A 22,497-nucleotide genomic window follows, 5' to 3' on the forward strand; every position below is an offset into this window, starting at 1 on the left:
GATAGAAAATTTGTCATTTAATGTAACACATTTATGACTGAATTACAGTTCTCAATCTGAAAGGAATAAATCGCCAAACCGACAGACAAGGTGTTTAATACATGTATATATTACAATGTGCCATGTACAGTCATGTCTGCATCAATAAAAATAAGGACATGTGGAGTGCAACTGTAATTCCATGATAAACTGAATGCACATTACGTAATAGATGACTTGTTAACTAAGCATTTCAAGATTTCACTGAAGGTGTCCGAGACATCAGTTGTGGGATAGCTGACGTGTGATCAATGGTAAGGATTAACTATCATTATACAACCGGGAATACATGAAAGTCCTGACATTGGGAGACAGAGAAACATCCACATCATCAAGCAAAACAGTGTGTGCAAAAGATGAATATAACCAAAAACACTAGTTGGTTAATATGGTTTATCGGATTTGCTCCTTATTTCTTGCCAATCAAGTCAAGTAGTTCTTCACTGGTTGAAACCTTGCAATTGTCTTCATTCTCTTCCAATATCAATATTTAATAGCTTTTAATTGTTATTACCTGAAGTAAAAAATACTTCTAAGGTGACATGATTTTTTCCTTTGGCACAGTCTTGCTTTTGCTTCCCTCCCCTTCAACCTTACCAAAACATATATTACTGTATTTAATTCATGGCATCTCTGCAAAGTTTTTAGTAAAGGTAAGTTTCTTAATATGAATATGGTTCACTTTTGGGTGGGACTGAACCATCGTTTTAGTTTTTTTTCAATGAACCTAATTTGTACAATGACAACACATTAATCCAGTCATGCAATGCTGGCATTTAAGCATTCTGCATCTCTTTTCCAATCTTGTAGCTCAGGATTTTGTTCCAGTCAATCTTGGTGCGCGTCACAGGAAGCTGTCGGCGTAAGGCTTTGAAGGTAGTGTCCGACATGGTCTGGTAATTCTCGTTGATGGCGGTCTAAGGGGGAAATGAGTGAAACGTGTTAAATATTTATTTAGCATTAAAACAACCTGTCAATTTTGAAGTAAATTGCTGATCATTTTAATGATTTTGAATGATCTTTAAAGGATGACAACGAAAAAACGCTGGCTCGACACAAACACAGTGCAACACTATAATTAATGCACTAGTAAATCACACATGTTAAATAATGCTACAGTTGTGGGAACCAACCTGATAATCATTCTCAGCAGCCTCCATGATCTTGACAAACTCCTTTGCTGTTTGTGCTTCATTCTGAAAGTGCAAAATGACAAGAAATCAGGAGGAGTTTACACAATGATGAACAACACAAATTAACTTAAACATCAGTGAGGTCAAATATTAATTCGCTAAATCCTTGCACATCAGGTACAGCATTAAGCCTTTGAGAAAATTATGAAGCAAATGATCTTTTTAAGGTGGGAAGTTGAGGTGTAAAATAAGCACAGAAGCGTGTCCAAACATGGATACATTCCTACAAAGGTCTCTATAACCTAGTCTCTTTCAATAGGTTGGGCATCATAATAGAGATATCCTTTCTTCAGCGAACCTCTACCTTCAACCGATCAGAAGCTAAGAGAAGCTCAAAATCAGCCATTGGGCCTCCAGCACATCAGGCAACATGAGAGCACAACATCAGAGGGAGGAACAGAGACAGATCTTAGGGTGGAGCTGACAATCATCAGGTCTCTCATATTCACTGATGTTCCCTCATGCACAATAAAATACAAAAAACACTTACAGAAATGGGCATAGACTCCTGAACTTCTTTATGACTGACCAGCTGAACATTCCCATCTTCATAGTAATGAACCTTCAACAAAAAAATTGTGCAAGCTGTATTAGCTGTTTATTTTGAGGTCCATACCAACAACAGATGTACATCATTTCCAAAAAGAATCTCTCGCTCCCTCTCACACACACACACACACACACACACACACACACACACACACACACACACACACACACACACACACACACACACACACACACACACACCTGGATTTTCATTATCCCTGCCACCTGAGTGGTAGAAGGGGAAATGGTGAATTTCCACTCGGACCTCCAGCGCCCATTCCTTGAGATAAAAAAGAAAAACATGAATTCAAAAAAGAAGAGTAACACAGATTTTCTTTATTCTTGGGAAGCATGGGATATTAGATGCAGGCTCCGAGTGATTGTTATGTGATTACACAACCATAGACGGAGCTCAGTAGAACTTATCCTTCAAAGAGGATTGGAGGAGACCTTATCCAATTAGAGTAACATGATCTTTAACACCACATGGTGTATTTAATATGGAAATTTGTGCTTGAAGGAGAATGTTCACCCCCAAATAAATAGTCTGCCAGTATCTACCCTCAAGTCAATGCCAGCCAGTCACCCTCATGTCAGGTCTCCAGGTCAGTGATTAATTATCTAGTGACCAGAAAGACCTGATTTCCATTCACTTTGATCGTCTTGAAAAAGACATTTTGCTATCTAACTCCAATTGTGTGAAAAAGATACAATATGGGATTAACTTGACAGTGAGTAGATTATTAAAAGGACAATACATAGTAATATGCAATAGGAAAATGGTATGGTAAAAATCTGAATAAAGAAAACAATTACCAGAAGTTTTTTGGCTGAAACTGATGACACTCGATGCAGACAATGATAGTTTGTTGTCCATCAATAGTCTTCGCATAGATCTGGCACCAACATGAACAAATCAAAGTTTATTTAACATGTCTTAGTTCACAAGCAAAGAACACACACACAAGTATACCAATATGTTAACATTGCGGACAGCATCCATTGATCTACAACTAAAATATTTTATAGGTCAGTTATAGCACCCCACCAACAATGGAGCAGTGGCACAAAAAAAGTGTAGCTGATTTGTTAATGACCCATCCCCACTCAGCCAGCGGACCTGAAATAACAGAAAGGCAGTCACTTACGGTGCAGATACCGCTGGGATAATGCTCCTTAACGTAGCCTCTCACAGCACTGTCCACAGCAGTCCTCCAGCCCTCCATTCCTCCATCCGTGTCATGGGGTTTGGGGTCACTCGCCTCCTTGCGCAAGTGGTCGAACTTGAAGGAGATCTTATTCTTGGGGTCCAAGACCCTTCCATTGCCAAGGTCACCATGCTCTGTGATTAAAACCTATGACAGAAAAAAAGAGGCAGGTTTTTTTAGGTGTGGGCTGACATGATTCTATCCTGCAAAACGACATACAAGGTTGGGGGTGACAAATAACTTATGTTAACCTGCTACCACATCAGAGGAAAGGTTTTGCCTTGTTTGTTGTGAGAGAGAATTAATATCTCACCTGTTCCTCATAGCCGTTGATTTTCACTGGGGTGAACTGATCCAAGTTATACTGTGCAAAGGCACTGGAGAAACAGAAATAAAATGAATTACTGTGATGTACTTGACAAAAGCATAGTTGTTCAAATGCTGTATTTGTTCCTATAAATCCTTTACATTAAAAACACTGCATAAGTGTTTACTACGAAAAAACTAATGGAAGACAATAAATGCCTACTTACTGTGCTGCACCTTCTCTGAGGAGATTGTCATTGTTGAGCAGCAATCTTACATCTGTGGGTTAAGACAGGAACAACACATCAATGAGTACACCAACGTTTAGATACCAAACTCTGACTAAAAGCAGAGCCCAACTAGAGGGGCACTCGAAGAGCGCAAGCCTCCGCCAAGCCCAAATGACCCATCTTGCAATGGTAATGAAAGTGAAAAATAATTTGTGGATCTGATTCAGATCCACTCCAAAATTGAATGGGTTCTTCCCTGGCCCATGCTACACCCCTCCACCAAGTTTCATGAAAATGGTAGTTTTTGTGTAATCCTGCTGACAGACAGACAACCAAAACAAACCGAATACATAACCTCCTTGGCGGAGGTAACTAGATGTGACAGCAGAAGGATGACTGGCGGACATCCACGACAAATCTCCAAGACATGAAAAGAAGGACGATAGAGCAGTGCAACACACAAGTACACAAAAATGTGTTTCCTTGCGATAAGAGGGATGAGACGGAGCCCTGGGAGATGAAGTTAAATCACCACAGAAGGATTAACAAGATCATTTCCCTCGGAGGCTTCTGAAATCCCCAGCAGCTCCAGTTACTGCTGGATGTCTGATGCTTTACCCAAACTCCCTCCCCCATCCCTCAAAACCTGCGTCTCCTCAAATCTAACCAACGGCTCAACAAGGGGGAAAAAAAGACCCCAAAGAACCCTCTCGGTGTGATGTGATGTGATGGCCACAGAGTTCACCGAGGTCATGAGCACAAAAACACATTTAATAGCCTAACGGCAGACACACACACACAAAAAAAAAGAGAAAACTGAAGATAAACAGGACATCCCCTCTGCATTAACCATGGAGTTGTAGTCTAGACAGTAATTTACAATTGGGCTATTCCATGTCATTTCAATTCGTTTATTTCTATACAACTTTTAACTTTTTACCGAGCATGTTTAGGGGTTTCAAAAAGCTACTTAGAAATGGAGACCGATATGTACAGATCCTCAGCATATATTTGTCTTCCTGCTGGACAACAAACAATCCCACATTAGATTGAAAATATGATACATTTGACATTTATCATTCTTAAGCCAGACTAAATCTCCTAGGAAACTGCACAGATACCCACAAAGGTTAGGTTTTATTGTTTATTCTAGTACTTTTAATTCTGTTTTCACAAGTTCTAACACAAAAAGACAGGTTTACATTTTATTGGTAAATATGCTCCACGATCAAATCAGTCCAACAACAAAACAAAAAAAAGATATTGTTGTATTCTGTAAAGGTTATAATAACCTGGATTTGGACATCTAATGTTACAATCAACCATGTTTCTTTGTTTCATGAGGAAGTTTGCCCTTGGAAAGAGTGGTGACAGTTACTGGCCTCTGCACTGACGATTAACTTCAGTGTCCAAAATCAACTATGACTGTCAAAGCAAAGTGTGACATAAAAGCGAGCTATTTCAGCAGCCCATCAGTTCAAACGGACCCTGCCCAAGCCACCTCGGGTTCTGCTCAAGCCACCGTGACTTCTAATCCTCCACCTCTAATTCACTGCCTCAACGGCATGGTGTCACAATCCCAAAGACTTTACTGGACCTGAATGAAAACACAACTCTTGCCAATGAGTCACCAAAAAACTCTAGCAACTTGATTAATTTAGGGTGAATTCAGTATCTGTACTGCACCCAAAATGAAAGTGCCTTTGCTTTCAGACTGTTTTGAAATATCAAATAAGCTGTATGAAGTGCTACCTTACATTGCCTTCACATGCTATCTAAAACAATACTGCTAGTGGGAAGAACCCTTGCAAATGTTGCAGGTTTATCAGCTATTTGTATTCTTTTAGATTTAATTAAGGCTATTTCAGGGCTTCAGGGCCCTACGATCTAGGGAGAGAGCTGTGACTATCATCTTCATGACTCAACTACACTGTGAAAACCCAGAATGGATCTATTCACTGGATCTGGAGTATGCACTGCTAGGAGAAGTGTTTGTATTGTGCAGCACGTAATACTCCATAAGTGTTCTGTAAAGAATATTTGTATTTGTACACGTAGCCCCCGTCTGTGTTAAATCACACTTGATGATTAAGAAAAAATAAATAAGGAGTATTATGTAGTATTAGGTTAAGTAGATGGAGGCCTTAATCATGTCTCAAGCTCTCCTGACCAAAAGGTCGCACTGGTCTAGAAGGGGCACAGCAGACAGTATCAGATGAGGGTGGCAACCGGTGTCTCTCAAACATGCAAGCACAATGACAAGCTTTTTTAGGACATGCAGTGAAAACACAATGGGCAATGTGGAAACCCCCAAGGTTGGCTAAGAGTAGAGTAACCACCGCATACCACGGTGCAACATCTCAACAACACAAAAGCACTCACCATTGAAAACCTCATTGAACTCTCCTGGAGGAGCATGGATGATGAAGTTGGCTGCTATGCGTACCTGCAAAACAAGAACAATATTTCAAAAGAGATTAAAGCATGGACTACAAAAAAATTCATTAATACAACTCATGAAACCTTGGTGGATTCTTTGACTTCCCAGAATAAGCTTTGTTACCTAAATAATATTAGTGTCATTAAAAAGGGTTGCTTCAGAGACCGTTTATCCACCTAATACAAATCCAACTTTTCCAAGAAATTCAAAATTGAGGTTTTTGATGATGACGTCAAAATGAAGGCTTAAATAATCTTGTCTGCAGACAGATTAGTCAAGTCATTTCAGTCAAGGGCCTCAAGACAGTCTGCTGACTGTCAATATTAGCTCTTTGAATAAGAGTTGTGTGTGTGTGTGTGTGTGTGTGTACAGTACACAAGGCAGGGCAGCAAACACAGACTGCACTCTCATGGTTTCTGTCCCCTCATCCCTGCTGTCAGAAACTTCCTGTTCTGTGGTCACATCATCGACCTCTCCCCCTCTGCGTTCCTCATGACCGTACATGGACATGAAAATACAGTTAGTGACAAAAGCTGGTACAAGAGTATGTAGAGGAAGGTGACACCAGTCGGGGCTCAGGGCTCACTTTGTAGTAGATAGATTCCTACTAATGAGCCAAGAGATGCAGAGTGTGTGAAACAGGGAGGCTAGGGACCAACCAACGTGCATGTTGTTTGGGCTGGGGAGGGGGGGGATTTCCGCTCAGTGGGGTACTGTGGGAGTTGCATGTGCGTCAGGACCAATTCCACACGGAGGGGTTAATAGGGCTGGTTCACCTCCAAGTGGAACATAAACAACAGCTCCATAACGACAAAGGCTGGCCTGAAGATGAACCGTACGCATTAAATGTTAATGACTGCCATTGGTGGGACTGACTACTGAGGCAGCAAAAACCCATGTCACAGATTACACCTCTTTATGCATAATTAAACATTGATCTACTAAAATGGCATAAGTATTTGGTACATATGTTCGATTGTGCGGTCTTGAATTTGGTCATACTAGCCTTCCAGAAAAAAAACACTTCTTTTTGATGACCTCTGCAGCATGACAACTAATGTACAGTAAAAAAATTAAAGCAATAATAATACGACACTAGAAAGGTAAACTTAATGACACCACATAAATAGCGCGTCATTCTAAATGGTTTGCTAAGTTCTGTCAACAAAGGCTAATAAAAACAGAAAAATAGATCTGGATAAGAGTACACTGCAATGACTCAAGCCCACTTCAAGCATAGCCATGAGCACCTCACTAAGGCCAGAGCATGACAAATCACTATGGAAGTCATGCTAGCGTCGGCCAGTGGAGTCTTTCTGGCTCCATCAATCTGACTCCATCGCCTCCTGTGCATCTCACTTTTATCAGGCCATTTTATGTACTAACAAAAGGTGTTCTTTGACAGTCACTTTATGTGCCAAAAGGTCTAGTGTGCAGTGGTAGGTCACAGGTCACCAGAGAAGGTGGTCAGGCACATGCATTAGCCATGAGCTCTGGGCTAAGGCTAACCAAGAGAGATTGGCTCTTGCATTTCCACTTCACTACATCCCTGCAGAACAGGGCACTGGATACAGGAACATTTTTGACAACAAATGCTGCTCAATTGCTTTCCCTTCCTTGCTTCGTTTCTCAGTTTGTTATTCTTGATCTATTAGAACTTCAGTTGAATATGAAAAAAAAGGTCATTTTACATGCATGCAAGCATACATTGTGGGCTTGCAAATGTGCAAACTATGGGGCTGTTATGATAATCATCTATCCCCCTTTCAGCATGAGCTTTTTCAGTTAGATTTTGATTGGGCAAAACATTCAATCTCACCCCAGCAGGATCAGATACCAGAATGCAGATAACGAAGCCAGCCCTTCTGAGAACTACTGCATTGTGAAGGCATGCAATAAACACTAGCTCGATCATGCCCTGCCATAGCCAAGCCGTGAGGTGTGAGATGGTGACAAACACTTGGTGGCACCCAAGTGGAAAACTTAATCAAGCCCTCCATGACCCGAATACCACATACCACTGCTTCAGCACTGCCACATCATGTATCTATGCAACAAGCTACTGCAGACTATTAACCAGTCATACACAGTCGGTGGGTTGGGTGTTGAGTTTACCGATCACTTACATCTACAAAAGTAGATTGCACACACTCAAACAGAAATCAGACAGTCAAAGACAAAGCAGACCCCCTCCAGTCTTGCTAAGCTCTTGAGCAGACAGCATCTGGGATGCTTGGATACTTGGGTGTCTCTCTGTGATGGCACAGTCACTCCGGCTACAGGAGACACATTAAAATAACACTAAAATGCCCACGGGTGAATTGCCATCATCTGAAAACACAGACCTTGGGTGTTCAAATCTGAGAAACCCATAAAGAATTTGAATGTTTAGGGCTTAACTGTATTAAGGTGTTAAACTGAGTAAAAGGATCAAGGTTTACTTTGGTGCATGTTCTCTATAAGAATTGATCTACAAGTCAAGTGATCGGAGGACCCATATGATATTTTTTAGCCTTTGAGTTTTTGTGTCAATGGGGCCGGTGTTGTTTTTGTGGCTTAATCTGACTTTTTCATACAAATTTTGACGGTTTTCAGACCATTTAAATTGCAAAACATGCCATCAGTCCTTTCTATCTACTCCTACCCATCTGACATATGAACTAGCATCAGCATAAATTAGGTTCCAGTAAGTTGGAGCAACAGTTTTTCCTTTGTGCAAGCAGCATGTTCAGTCAGGCAGCCATGCCGCAGGCCTCACATTCTTTAAGCTGTACCAGGAAAATACTGAAAACCTGTGAGAAAATGACTTAAAAGTGTAAACGCACACTAAAATATAGGCTATATCTTATTTCAAACTTACATTTTAATAGCTTACATGGTTTACCCTAAGGATTGACATAGCATAGCATTTAGAATGGCTGCAATCTTATTTTAAAGCAATGATAAAACTGGGGAGTTAACATTCAGACCATCCCCTGTCCTAACAATGCTTTGCTCTTCTCTACCCCTGCCCCTCTCTGTGCATATATTTAAATACCTTTCTAATTTTTTTTTTTTTAATTTCATTTTTTTATCTTTTGCTCTGTATGCTCTGGTATTTCCTTCAGGAGATAGATGCATATCTAGTTTTAGCTTTGCATGCCCACCTCGTTCTCTGTATTTCTCTATATGAGAAAAGCAGAAAAAGCTGGTAAGTATGGAAAATGCAAACTTTACACCCTTGGCCTAATAGCTGACATACTCATTTGTAGGTATACCAATGTCAGTGTTTACGACACTAATCAGCAATTTGATGATGAGGCGTCACCTGAAGGTGAGAAATGCAGTACATCTCACCCTCACGACCCCTGTCATTCAGTCGCACATCGTTATCTGACCATGTCTACTGAACTTCCATTACGTGTTGTGTGAGAAAAGCGATCATTCTTCTCTGCAGAGATGGAGGCGTTAGAATCCGTTCGTTAATTTTTTTTAACAAACTGAGAAGTTACTTACTTGGCAGACAATAGCATTTTACATACAGTCTGCAACTTAATGTCTGTCATTATAATATTATTCATATGAGGAGCATGGTGCTGTGAAAAGACATCATAAGTAATCACAACAGAACTGTCAACGTCTGTCGTCTGTAACGATACCAGGAAAAGTGGCGACTACATCACCAGAAAGGGCGTGTTGCCTGCTAACTTGCTAATGCTGGCTAACTGGTTAGCTGACGTTATAGGCTGCTCGGGGGTTTGAATAGAGTAGCTAGCGTTAGCATATATGATCTCATCTAATAAAGATTGATAGTCAATGACCTTACTGAACAAACATTTTACGTAATTAACGTTATGCAATTTGGCTAATGAATGCGCCAGGCACCTCGATTTCTATTTTAGAGTTAGGACCGTACAAGGAGTCTGCGATTGAGATTCTCAAATGAGCGGAAGTTGGGCAGTGGCTGCTGAGCTAAAAATACTAGACGAGCAAAGCAAGTAAGCAACGGCCTGTTAAATATAAACTATGCAAGATACACACAGCATACAAACGAATTCGTGTCACCAGCAGGTTCCCAGTACACAACTGTTACGTGTGCATTTATCTAATAGGTACAGTACCCAAATATACTGTTGTTCCTACCTTCTCCTCTTCGGATAACTGCTCCTCATGATCCGCCATCTTCCCTTCCGGCACACCAGCTCAGCTGCCGAATCTGACATCATGTATATGGGCGGAGTCTGCAATCATGTAAAGCTTGGAGTGAAAATATTAGCCTATGTCAATATCTTTAGTCTAGGCCTAGGTCACCTATGTCAACAAGCATATATGCACAAAAGTCACTATGTCAATAGTCCTATGTAAAGGTTTTATTTGCGTCTTGATTAAAATTTGTATTGATTTATGTAGCTACTGTTTATTTTAAAGCAACTGATTTTTTTTTTCAAGGTTTAGATCAATCTAAAAATCTTTTTTAAATCATTTGCTTAGGCTACAGACAGTCAGAAACATTAACTTGTACATTTCATATTTTGCAACAGGCCTAGTTTATGAAAAACACAATTTTCTCCTCTCTATTTTCATTGTCCTCTTCAAAACTTCTAAAATATGTGATAGCCTAATTCAATTAAGCTTAATCAGTTTAACAAACAATGTTAGAATAGGTAAAACTGGCGGCAGTGAATGTAAGCTTTTTTCGCATAATTGTTGTTCTTGTGACTAAAAACAAAACATTTCTCCTCTTTCACTTCAAGTAGGCCTACTTGTAATTGAAGAAAATAAAAAGCTTCAAAAGAGAAAACATTCCATAATGACAACTCTATGGCAAGGGAAATATACCTTGTGTGGAGGGAATGTCTGCCTGGACTGACATGCTGATCGTCAGCCTCACTGCCAGCAAATCACTGACTTTTACTGACAGACAGACAGATGTTTTCACTTCATTGTGAATCCATCCCACTCCCTCACATTAGAAAACACTTCAGATTTCATTAATTGCTCAGCAACCAGTTTTCTCCATGTCTCCTCCACCTCTGACATTGTAATGGGCCTCCCGTTGAAGGGTATAGGTGGACAGCCCTCCCCATACATTTACTTTCTGAAGAGTTGATACAGATGAACAGCCAAACTCTATTCAAGAGTCAGGCAATTAGCCTATTCAACCCGTTTGTTATCATGAGACATGTTTGAAATGGTGATATACTAATAATTAGGAGAATACAAAAAGGTGACCACCAACAAGTTAATTGTTCTTGAAAATAAAAGTCCATAGCAGGTGGTGCCGGAACACGTTTTAAAGGGTGGGAGCAAGAAAATGGGATAAGACCAGACCTATAGGAGGGTCCGGGGGCGTCCTCCCTCCGTAGAAAATATTCATAATTCTGGCAGCTGTGTTCCATTTTCCCGTAGTTTTAGACAGAAACAAAAAGTCTAAAGGCAATGGCATTAGTAGGATATGGTGTGTACTACATTGAAACTTTGCAACTTATAATATGATGCAATCAAAACCGTCAAATTGTCCTGTTATGTAACCATAGACATGAGAAACCTGAAATTCAGATGGTTTCACAACCTTGAAAACTGTGGATGACCACAGGTTTTACATTTGGGCCTTACATAACGTTTGAATGCCACACTAAGACATCAAAGTAAAGGGATGGATCTAAAAGTGCTTTGTCCCTCCTGCTGCACCCTATCGGGGTACAACACTGTACCTTTATCATAGGTACATTATGTACCTTCTTGTCTGTACCTCTAAAGAATATTTCTGCACCCCTAGTGACAAAAATGAACCAATTGCAAAGGTACAACATTGGTACATACTGAGTTACAGCTGGAACGACATGCCATTTTGTACCTGTAGGAGCCATTTCTATCCACCTTTTAGTTAGGTTTATTTTAGTGTTACTTATTTTAGCCACTTGGGGGAGTATTGCATTGGGTGTGACACGTCACAGGGAATTGGGCATATCTACAGGTGTGATTACTCAATTAGGGAAAGGTGTGGATGGCGGGGAACACACGGTTTTTACCGTAGCCGTGAAACCCACTTCACCGACAGAATCTTGTTTTATAAGCAACCAGCACTGGGTGATAAGACCAATTTTATGTATACATTTGTATCTTTATAATAAACGGGAACACCACCCAAAGAGAGCTCATGCCTGGACAAGGATCATTCGCTACGCGTTGGGAACACTTTGCCGTCCACACTGAGGCTTTTAGGATAGCCTCCACAGTACCTTTATGAGGCAAAACTTAACATTGAATCCAGACACAAAAACATTTACAATTATTCACCTAACTTTATCAAAGAACTCACAATTAGTTTGCACATTTTAACAAATACAATTTTGTACATATTCGCATTGCTTTTCATTTAGATGTTTCCTCTACAGCTGCAAGATGAGAGAGTATTGTTTCAAAATCAGGCATTATATGTATAAACCAACTAATAAACATTCAAATACAATTCAGGTAGAGTTTGAGTGGCCATCTCCAATCTTTCCACTGAAACTGCATTGGAACTGTCCATTTGGAGCCCATGACATTGTGTCATTTAAAAAAATACTTCTTTCACATAATTTATTTATATAAATATATATATGTATACATATATATATATATATATATATATATATATATATATATATACTGTATATATATATTTTTTTGTTTGTTTTCTTTTTCTGTGAAATAAATCTTTGTCAGTGTGACAGGTAGGAAGGTCATTTAGGATTCATGATATGGATATTGTACTCAGGGATCTTTTACTGCTGATGGGTACAAATGATCAGAATCAGTGGAACAGTGGGTGTTCTATTTACACACACACCATCCTGTCCCTGCTAGTCTACTAAACAAACCTGTTTGCACAGTGAAGTAGGCCATTTCTAGACTGCAGCTGTCCTAATTAGATTGTGTTTAGTTCAGTTTGTTTGGTGGCAAATGAAATAAATGAAGCACTAATTCAAAGTAAGTGAATTATATGAAATCAACATTTAGCCTTTGACGTCCATCTGGTAGCGCGTGTAATACAAATATGACAGAGGGAACCGTTGTTTATTGTATTTTCTTTCTTAGTCTTACTTTGCTAACTGTTCATTTTACATGTGTCAATTGTTAACATGTTACATATCAAACACTGAAAGCACAAAAACCTGTTTCTATAGACTTTTATTGACAGAAAGATTGCCATATCGAATGCCACAGAGAAATATTCGTATTATTATTCAATGTACCGGCTAGTACATAAGACAAAAATTTAAATTAAAAACATTTACTACAAAAATTCAATTTGTGCCCTCAGTGGCCACTCTATAAATATGTGTCACCATTTATTGTTCTCTAAATACAATGTAAACTTTGCTCAGCCGTTACAGGTATTTGGCCTACAGAAGCTTTGTAAGCTGGTGTTGGGGCTTTCTGGGCCCGAGAATCAGGGTGGTACTGCCCTCCTGCATGGTGCTAGGGATACGAATAGACACTCTGTACGCTCAAGGATGGTACGTGGGGTTCAGACCTGCCCTTGATTGAACCTTGACACGTAGCCGGCTATCATTGTCAGGTTTTTCAAACTGGGCAGAGAGATCCTCAGTGATGGGGATCTTCAGCACCTCATCCACATATGGGGCCAGGTCCTGAAAAACCCTGTCAAAGATGAGGTCCAACAGTTTATCTACGTGGTCTGTAATAAAAAAAAAAAGATTGTACAGTTTTTTAATAATCTAACCCTGTTGCAATGTTGCACATTTATCATTTTTTAGTTTTGATATTATTATATCATAATTCTATTTATGATGAAGGCCATTTAAAGACAACAGTTCTTTTGTATGTTATGTTTCGCTTGTTTTATAATGGCTGGCTGTACATTGTTTGACTTTTCAATAAAAGGCTTGTGACATTCACGGAAGGTTGGATGGGCTTTCACTGGTTTCTTGGACAGTCCTAACAATACAAAAACTGTATTTTAGTCATGCACAGATATACAGCATTGAATAAAATAATTATGATAAAAACATTGATTACAAAATACAATTTGTGCCATCAGTAGCCATACCAGAAAACAATTCTATTAATGTTTTTATAACTGCAGGTGAGTCTCTAAGTTCTTGAGTATGCTCTACCCGTAAAAGCTGCTAATCACGTCGTTCATGAACAAATAAGCGCCCTTCTAACATGTATGACCCCGTCATTGAAGTGTCGAAAGGAAATGGCTAATGGCCTTGAATCATATGTGCAGGGGGACTGTTGACACCCCTCTCCACCCCAATACAAAGCCTTTTCAAAAGGGAATGTTTTTTGGAAAATAACTATTACACAGAAATCTTCATGCTGTTTGCGGTAGGCACTTTATACTTATATTTGCTAAACCCTCCACACAGCCTCTTATTTTATTGTCAGGTTATTTTAGAGTGTCGAAAATGTATCTCAAAGACCTTAAACTAACAAACTATTAAAAAGTAAAAAATACTTACATTTCCATTGTCTACAGTACTGTGATGGAGAGTTGGCACTTATCCCACTTCCAAGCTCAATCTTTTTCTTTTTCTTTTTTAAGATTTCTTTTTGGGCTTTTTTATGCCTTTATTTTGGACAGGACAGTGAATTGTTATGACAGGAAGCGAGGCTGAGAGAGGACTGGGAAATGACATCAGGCCAGACTTGAACCTGTGTCCCCACGGGCAATGAAGCCCGTAAATGGGGGGACTTATCAACTTGGGCCACCATGCCCCCCTCAAGCTCAATCTTGTGGAGAGTCCAGCCTTATACTGGCCCATGTTGGCAAAACAGGTTGGTCAAATAAATCCATTTAGCTCTTGTGTCTTCTGAGGCTGGGGTTTGGTGTAGGTCTGTGCAGCCGACCACAGAACATTTTGCTTCATGGTGCTAGTTAGCTTATCCAAGGCTTGCAAAAACAAAATGGCGTACGTTCGCAAAGTTATAATCTATCCTGTAGGTGGGTCGAGTGGGGGCGGTCCAAGGCCATGTAGAGAGACTCCATACATGGCTATTGGTAGGTGAAATCCTATTAAGTGCCCATTGTGACTAAAACTATGCCGGAAAATCAGAAGTGATCACTCAACCGTATCATTTCTGACATAGAGACACCATAACCAGGGGCGGCGCCAGGGGGGGGCTAGGGGTGCTATAGCCCCCCCTGGATTAGCCATAGCACCCCCAAGAAAATAATGGTTTATTTATTATTGTTATTTAATTTAATTCTGCGTTCTTAATTTAATGTATTGTGTGATAATATTATTTCAATCACAAAAGAAAATAATAACAGATTGAAATGAACAGATTGTTCACGTAGCACAACACAGACACGTCGCATGCGTGAACTTTGACGTTTCCTGACGATTGAAGGAGAAAGAGAGCTAGTGCACTGTCAAAGCCAAAGTCAAGCGGTAGTATCAACAAATTCACAATAATGGATCGGTTTTTGATACCCAAAATTCCACGAGTAGAATAATCATGTGACGTTGAAGAAGAAGAAGAAATGCAAGGGGTATCGGAATCTGATTTAGAAGAAGAGGAACGTCGTGGTCAAAGAGTTTAACCTTACACCTCTACTGAGGGTGCTAGCCATGCTCCACCTGGTCTGCCCGGATTTTGGTTTTGCTTAGTGCATAGTTTTGTTTGCATTTTTGCCTGTTCTTTAAGAGTTTTATTGTACAATGATACAATGATCTAGCTCTTATTATTGTGTTTTTGAGTGCCTACTGTTTTGTTTCATTCACTTTTGAAAGGGGCCTGCATCTTTACACCGTTTAAGATTTAAGGTGGAACGGTCTTGTTAGATGTGTAACATTAATTAATGCGTCTCTTTTTGGGATTTTTCTGGATCCGCCTTAAAAAATCAGAGATTCTAGCCTAGGACGAGCAGTCTGTCTGTGCTAGCCAGGTATACATAAGCTTCTATGTTTTTATTGATTGTGACCTGAAATAATATATACTTTTTGAAAGCATTTCTGACTCTTTGACTGTTTTAGTTCATTCTATCTGCTATTCTAATTTGCCCTCTTTAGTTTAGAATGTATTGAACTATTTATGTTTAGTTTAATTTGTCAGACATGCTAGTGGTGACCTGGTGGTCATCTGGCGCCAACTTTAACCCCCACTGAGGTAAGTGAAGTATTTGGGATTGCGGAATTTTGTCAGTGACCGTCGCAGAGGAACACGGCTATGTGCGCGTCCGTCGGAAGCAGCCTAATCATAATAATAATACGATCGATTTGTATGGCGCTTTTCATGGACCACAAAGACGCTTCAGAGAGCAAACATGTAAACAGATATGACGATATGGTGGGGAGGTGTTGTAGTAGAGAAACATGTGACACATATGCTATCACCCTAATTTCATAGCACCCTCGGTAAAACGCCGAGCACACCCATAGCACCTGCAGAAAAAAATCTCTGGCGCCGCCACTGACCATAACACACCGCCTGGGTTGTTTTTTCCCAGCGTTTTTGGATTGATAGACATGCCAGATACCCAAATTAATGTGAAGAAGCACTTAAAAAGTGAAATATTCATAATATGTCCCCTTTAATTCTAATTTAATTAAAATCTACTTCTGCTGACAAAGTGTCACTTTGATGACAGTCTGTCCTCTTTTGTGACTGTGTGGATTTAGTGGGCCTATATTTAAGATCAGCAGTTTCCTATATGAAATATAGACTAGATAATCATTTTAATGGATAAACAGCATCTGAATAGTGAAAGTGTCTGAATAGAGCTAAGCTTACTGAAATAAGTGTGTACACAAAACATTGATTGAACACTTTCAATTTTATTATGGCCTGTTCACATGATTTTCCACCTTTCCCAGCCGTAGCCTAGCCTATAACTTAATAAATAACTAAGTAAAATGGCTAAAAGGTTAGAGGTGTTATGCAGTTTCAGGATGCAAGGAGGTTGAGTAATTACAACTTATAAACTACAATTTACTCTTAAATCAAATGACACTTGAAAGTCATACTGCTGATTGCTCTTCACCTTTTTAATGTTTTCAAATAAAACATGTTGGTGTTGCCAATATATGACTTAAAAAAACCCACTTCTGGCATTTCAGACCGAAGACGATTTGAATCAGATTTCAGTTATGCTCATATTTCGACTGTAGTGTATCATTTGACATCATTTGATATTGATCTACCTGATCTTCCTGAGAATGCCAAAGCCAAAACATGATTAAAAGGACCAATAAAATGAACAGAAGCTTGGCATTTGAATAGATATCACTGCGTCTAGGGCTTTGTGTTTCATATTGGCTGAGAAAATCTGCAGCCATTCTCTTAGAGTTCTCATTTCTTCTGCAAGAAAGTAGTCCTCCTTCTTCATTGAAAAGCAGGTCTACCGTCATTCCTCTCCCTCCGACATACTTCTGGGTGTTGGGTATTATCTCGTCCGGGTCGAATGTGTGATGAAACACCATAAGAAGTGTAGGCTTTGAGCCTTAAAGGTATAAAAGACATTTTTAACATATTACAATCTAAATGAATAAAACACAAGTTAAACCAGTTCATTGTGCTACTATAAACTATATGTATGTGCCCATCAGCTTACAGATGAAAATGTAGCCTAAAGCCTCTTCATTACTGGCACTACCACAGTTAAAACATTGTCCGAATTTGAATAAAAGAGGGCACGTGAAGGATTTCTAGAGCATTCTACAGCATTTTCATATGGAAACAGGATGATTAACCTACTTGGAATCGCACTCAGTGCAGCCTCAACATCGGTTCCAGCTCGAGAGACGATTGGACAGAGGACCAAGATGACATCACATTCTCGTTCATTTCCAACTTGGGTCACACAAAGTCGTCTTTGGAGATCGGCCTTGATCTCTTCAAGGTACTTATCAGCATATCCAATTCCCTTGAAAAATACCTTAACCATCTTAGTAGACAGGAGAAATTAGACAGGAGAAATATAAATTACCACAAGACATATAGGCACTTAAACGTACTATAGGCTAATTCAAGAACATCCATTGGTGACTATTAACTTCATATAGGCCTACAATTTAACCTGCACAGGCTAACCCCAACCCTATGACAGAGAGGAGAATCAGTGTAGGTCTGTCCAGGTGATGGAGGCCTAATGTGTAATTCTGTTGTGATTGCTGTTCATTCATCTTTGCAGTTTTCTGCTTAGAAACTACTTTGAGCAAATGCACTCACACTTATCAGTCTCCCACATTTAGGCCAAGATGATGATTTAGGCAAGATGTAAACTATGCCCCTGTGTAACACTCTGGGCTCCTGCATTGGCACCCTGATTAAGGCTATTTTGAGGCAAGGCTCAAGACAGCCGCATACAGAATTATGTAGACGAGTTCGGCAACGAGTCATGGAATGCATCTGATGTTCTGAAACATCCTTTGACGGTGTCAACCGTTAAATTGGCGAAAAACATAACTTATTTAGTTTAAAGCCGAACAATGGCAGAAACAGGGGCGGCGCCAGGGGGGGGCTAGGGGTGCTCTAGCTCCCCCTGGATTAGCCATAGCACCCCCATAGCACCCCCAAGAAAATAATGGTTTATTTATTATTGTTATTTAATTTAATTCTGCGTTATTTATTGTGTGATAATAATATTTAACTCACAAAAGAAAATAATAACAGATTTAAATTGTTTTAGACACAGAGCAATCATTCTGTCATAGCCTATGACCCAACTTTCACGTCGCACGCTTGAATGTTGACGTTACTGGACGGTTGAAGGAGAAAGCGAACTAGTGCGTGGTAGTTTCAAGTGAATATCAACAATGCATCGGTTTTTGCTACCTAAATGGCCATGTTTGGAAGAACGATTAAGAAACAAGAGTGACGTAGAAGAAGAAGAAATGCCAGGGGTATCTGGTGTGGATTTTTAAGGAGAGGAACGTTGTGGTCAAGGAGGTCAACCCTCCACCACTACTGAGGGAGGGTGCTAACAGCATCAGTGACATTAGCATGAACGCTCAGGATGGTCCGAGAAGACCAAAACTCCAGAAATATCCACCTTGCATGTTTGGAGTCCAACAAAGGAGTTTTTGTAAAAGCTGGTTGGGACAGTTTGCGTTGTTGGAGTACAATGCAACTAAGGTATTGTTAGCTGTGTAACATTAATGAAAGCTGTCTGATCATGCATTGATTACCCTGTGTCGCTGAAGACTCGTTTCGGTTGATTAGCAACGAAGATGCCCTTTTTTGCCGAAGATTTTAACTTTTTGCCTTTTTCCTCTTTTTTGGATTCTTTTGGAGACGCCTTTAAAAAAATCAGAGACTCTTTAGCCTAAGACAAGCAGTCTGTCTGTGTGCTAGGTATGCTATGCATAAGGTTCTATGTGATTACTGTTGATTGTGAACTGAAATAATATATACCTTTTTAACGCATTTCTGACTCTTTGACTGTTTTAGTTAATTCTATCTGCTATTCCAAGATTAATTTCACTCTATCTGACATGGTAGTGGTCACCTGTCGCCCAACTTTAATCCTCACAACCACAAGTGTTTTAAAGTAAATTAGGTATTTGGGATTGCGGACTCTATAACATGCTGTATGTCTTTTGTCAGTGACTGTCGCAGATGTGCGCGTCTGTCGGAAGAAGCCTAGATAATAATAATACAATCGGTTTGATAGGCGCTTTTCAAGGACCCCAAAGACGCTTCAGAGAGCAAACATGTAAGGTTGTTGTAGTAGAGAACCATGTGACACATAGGCTATCATCCTAATTTCATAGCACCCTCACTAAAATGCCGAGCTCCCCCATAGCACCTGCAGAAAAAAATGTCTGGCGCCGCCACTGGGCAGAAACACCGCGTTTCAGAGCTATTTAAATTTACAGTGGCTAGATCGATATTACTACACCATTGAGTCATCATCTTTATCAGCTAACTACTTGCTATAAGCAGGGTAACGTTAGTTAGTTTTGCAACAGTTGCTAAGGAAAGAAAAGTCACGCTTTTAACCCACAGTGCCAAATTGTTGAAGACTTGTTAAATAGTGTGACAGTGTGTGTTACCGAAGAGATATTGCTGTAGATTACGCGTGCACTGCGGCCTCCTGTTTGGAAGTGCAACGGGTTGACTCACAAATAAACACAATTAAATAACATTTTGCAAGGTAGAAACATGATATAAATACGAAAACGTACTGTTGTATCTAAGTAAAAGGAAAATCATTGCGAATCACATTTCCATAACCGCAAGATACGCTTGATAATGACAACGGATATGATTAGACTTATACTAAGGTGTTGCGTAGCCCAGCAGTATTCTAACTAAAATAACATATTTTTAAACAACCAATCATGATATGTTCATCTCCCATGACACTTAAATAACATCCCAAACCTGAATGATGACCAAAAACAAATGGCGCAGCCCTACCTTTTACAAAAGGTCTGTTTTATTACCCACCGGAAAACCTTATGGTGGATGGACTGTGTCCTCTGACCGATGAGCGTTTAGTGATTCGTCATTGCCATGTTTCGAGTGATTTCGATCTGTGAGTAAAAAAGCGCAAATGTCTGTGGCTACCTTTTACTTTTACAGTTTGATAAACCCCAGAAGAGCTGTTATTCAGAGTGTGATGTAGTCCTAACCAGAATCCACAGCACAACTGTTGGCTTCACCGTTAGGATGAATGTTCTGCCAAGGCTGTTATTTGTCTTTTGTTCTCTTCCTATTGCTGTCCCGGTATCTACTTTTAAGCTCTTAGATAGGCTGGTTTTCGACTCAAAGTTCTTTGCTTACATAAAGAGAAGGGCGGCTTATCTTTGCCTCATTTCAGAAGTTATTACTGGGCAGCACAACTTAGAGTACTGGTCTCCTGGATGAGATTGGATATGGATACAAAATGGGTACATATAGAGCAAAGTTCAGTAAACACATCACTCTCAGCCCTCCCCTTTCTGACGACAAATGCATGGCGTAAACTTAGGATACAAAATGAATGGGTTAAGTATACATTAAAGGTTTGGAAGAAAATAAGACAGGTACTAAACCTACCGTTATCTGTATCTAGGGCAACAAAAATAGCTGCTCTTTGTGATTTTCTGTCTGCTAAATTAGACAGTGGTTTTAGTAGATGGGCGGAGAAGGGTTTGACCACAATAAGTCAATTATTTGAAGGAACGACTCTCAGGGCTTTCACACAACTTCAAGCAAAGTATGGTATTGAAGCTAATGATCTATTCCGATATTTCCAACGTCGGCACTATTTGACCACACACAAGGAATGGGACAAAATTAAGGAAACACCAGGCAATTTTGAACAGTACTGGGTGGACATAGCTGAGTATCGAATTCAAACAAAACATATAATATCCTGTTTATACAGTAGAATTCATATCGATACATCTACCGACACTTTGGATATAAAAGGTAAATGGGAATTGGAGGCTAACACCATTATTGCAGATGATGAATGGGAAAGCTCTTGGGTGTCCTGGCACAAATATTTAAGTAGTCCAACCTGGAGAGAATTTAGTTGGAAGCTAAAAAATTAGATATTTTAAAACACCCATAGTAATAGCTAAGTATGACAAGAAGTATTCCCCTCTCTGCTGGAGAGATTGTGGTCTAATAGGGGACTTTTCTCACATTTTCTGGGATTGCCCTAAATTGCAGAAGTTCTGGGAGGAGGTGAAGAGGGAGATACGTGAGATCTTGAACTTAGACAGTTCGATTGACCCACAACAGCTGATTTTGGGAACTACACCTTCAAGGGGGCTAGGGAAAAACGAATTGTATATGATCAGAGTTATGATGTTAATTACCCACAAAATTATCACAGTAAACTGGCTCAGGCCCCACCCACCCACATACCGTGGACCAGTGGGCCCAGAGGCTCCAGGCTGTGAATTGTATGGAAAGTTTAACTGCAAGCCTACGACTCCGGATGGACATTTACTTAGCAAAATGGACACCTGTTATAATGTATCTGTTAAAATGAACATTCTGTTGACATTTGACTGGACAAGCTGGATTGAATATGAGTGTGAATACTATGTGAACCCATTGGGATAACCCTTCTGCCATTTGTGCTTTCTTTATATTTGGTCTACACCTGTAATATTGTATGACATGCTGTGTGAGACTCACTGTCAAGGAACTTGTTCTAATAAAAGTAAAAAAAAAAAAAACTGTTGGTTTCAGTTTTGCCTGCTCTCAACCACTCTTGCTAGGGAAACTCAAAGTGCGCTCCATTTATGACAAAGCCCAAAGGTTATGTGCAAGTGTAGCCTAACCCATCCAGTTTGTGAACGCAGGTCTGTTTTATTACCCACCGGAAAACCTTATGGTGGATGGACTGTGTCCTCTGACCGATGAGCGTTTAGTGATTCGTCATTGCCATGTTTCGAGTGATTTCGATCTGTGAGTAAAAAAGCGCAAATGTCTGTGGCTCCTGTTAGGCTGTCCATCCATGCCCCAGACATTCACACTTGGATGTTTTGGGGAAGATCCGCAGCTATCTCCAAAATAGTTTACACAAAGAATCAAGAGACGCCCGCAGAACCAATTGAGTTAAATTGAGTTGAGTTGAGATGGAGAATCTT

General features: G+C 39.8%; 1 protein-coding gene and 1 long non-coding RNA gene across 3 annotated transcripts; both read right to left on the reverse strand.

The window, feature by feature from the left end:
- Nucleotides 1-2: 2 nt before the first annotated feature.
- Nucleotides 3-10,189, reverse strand: LOC105889722 (capping actin protein of muscle Z-line subunit alpha 2). Its single transcript, XM_012815632.3, has 10 exons — nucleotides 10,088-10,189; nucleotides 5,908-5,971; nucleotides 3,523-3,574; nucleotides 3,303-3,366; nucleotides 2,930-3,136; nucleotides 2,598-2,677; nucleotides 1,983-2,061; nucleotides 1,723-1,794; nucleotides 1,173-1,235; nucleotides 3-956 (listed from the first exon to the last, which is right to left on the reverse strand). Exons 1-10 carry the CDS (start codon nucleotides 10,124-10,126, stop codon nucleotides 816-818), a joined length of 861 nt encoding a protein of 286 aa, XP_012671086.1. The 5' UTR covers nucleotides 10,127-10,189; the 3' UTR covers nucleotides 3-815.
- A 6,531-nt stretch (nucleotides 10,190-16,720) lies between these two features.
- On the reverse strand, nucleotides 16,721-20,984 carry LOC116220045. Of its 2 annotated transcripts, XR_006152318.1 has the most exons (4): nucleotides 20,542-20,984; nucleotides 20,327-20,442; nucleotides 17,660-17,849; nucleotides 16,721-17,405 (listed from the first exon to the last, which is right to left on the reverse strand). It is a non-coding gene; the product is annotated as an uncharacterized LOC116220045 (long non-coding RNA). The 2 variants fall into 2 exon arrangements; XR_006152317.1 differs by having other exon boundaries at nucleotides 20,327-20,978.
- Nucleotides 20,985-22,497: the final 1,513 nt, after the last annotated feature.

The sequence above is a fragment of the Clupea harengus genome, chromosome 3 (genome assembly GCF_900700415.2).
Source record: "Clupea harengus chromosome 3, Ch_v2.0.2, whole genome shotgun sequence".
Taxonomy (NCBI): Eukaryota; Metazoa; Chordata; class Actinopteri; order Clupeiformes; family Clupeidae; genus Clupea; species Clupea harengus.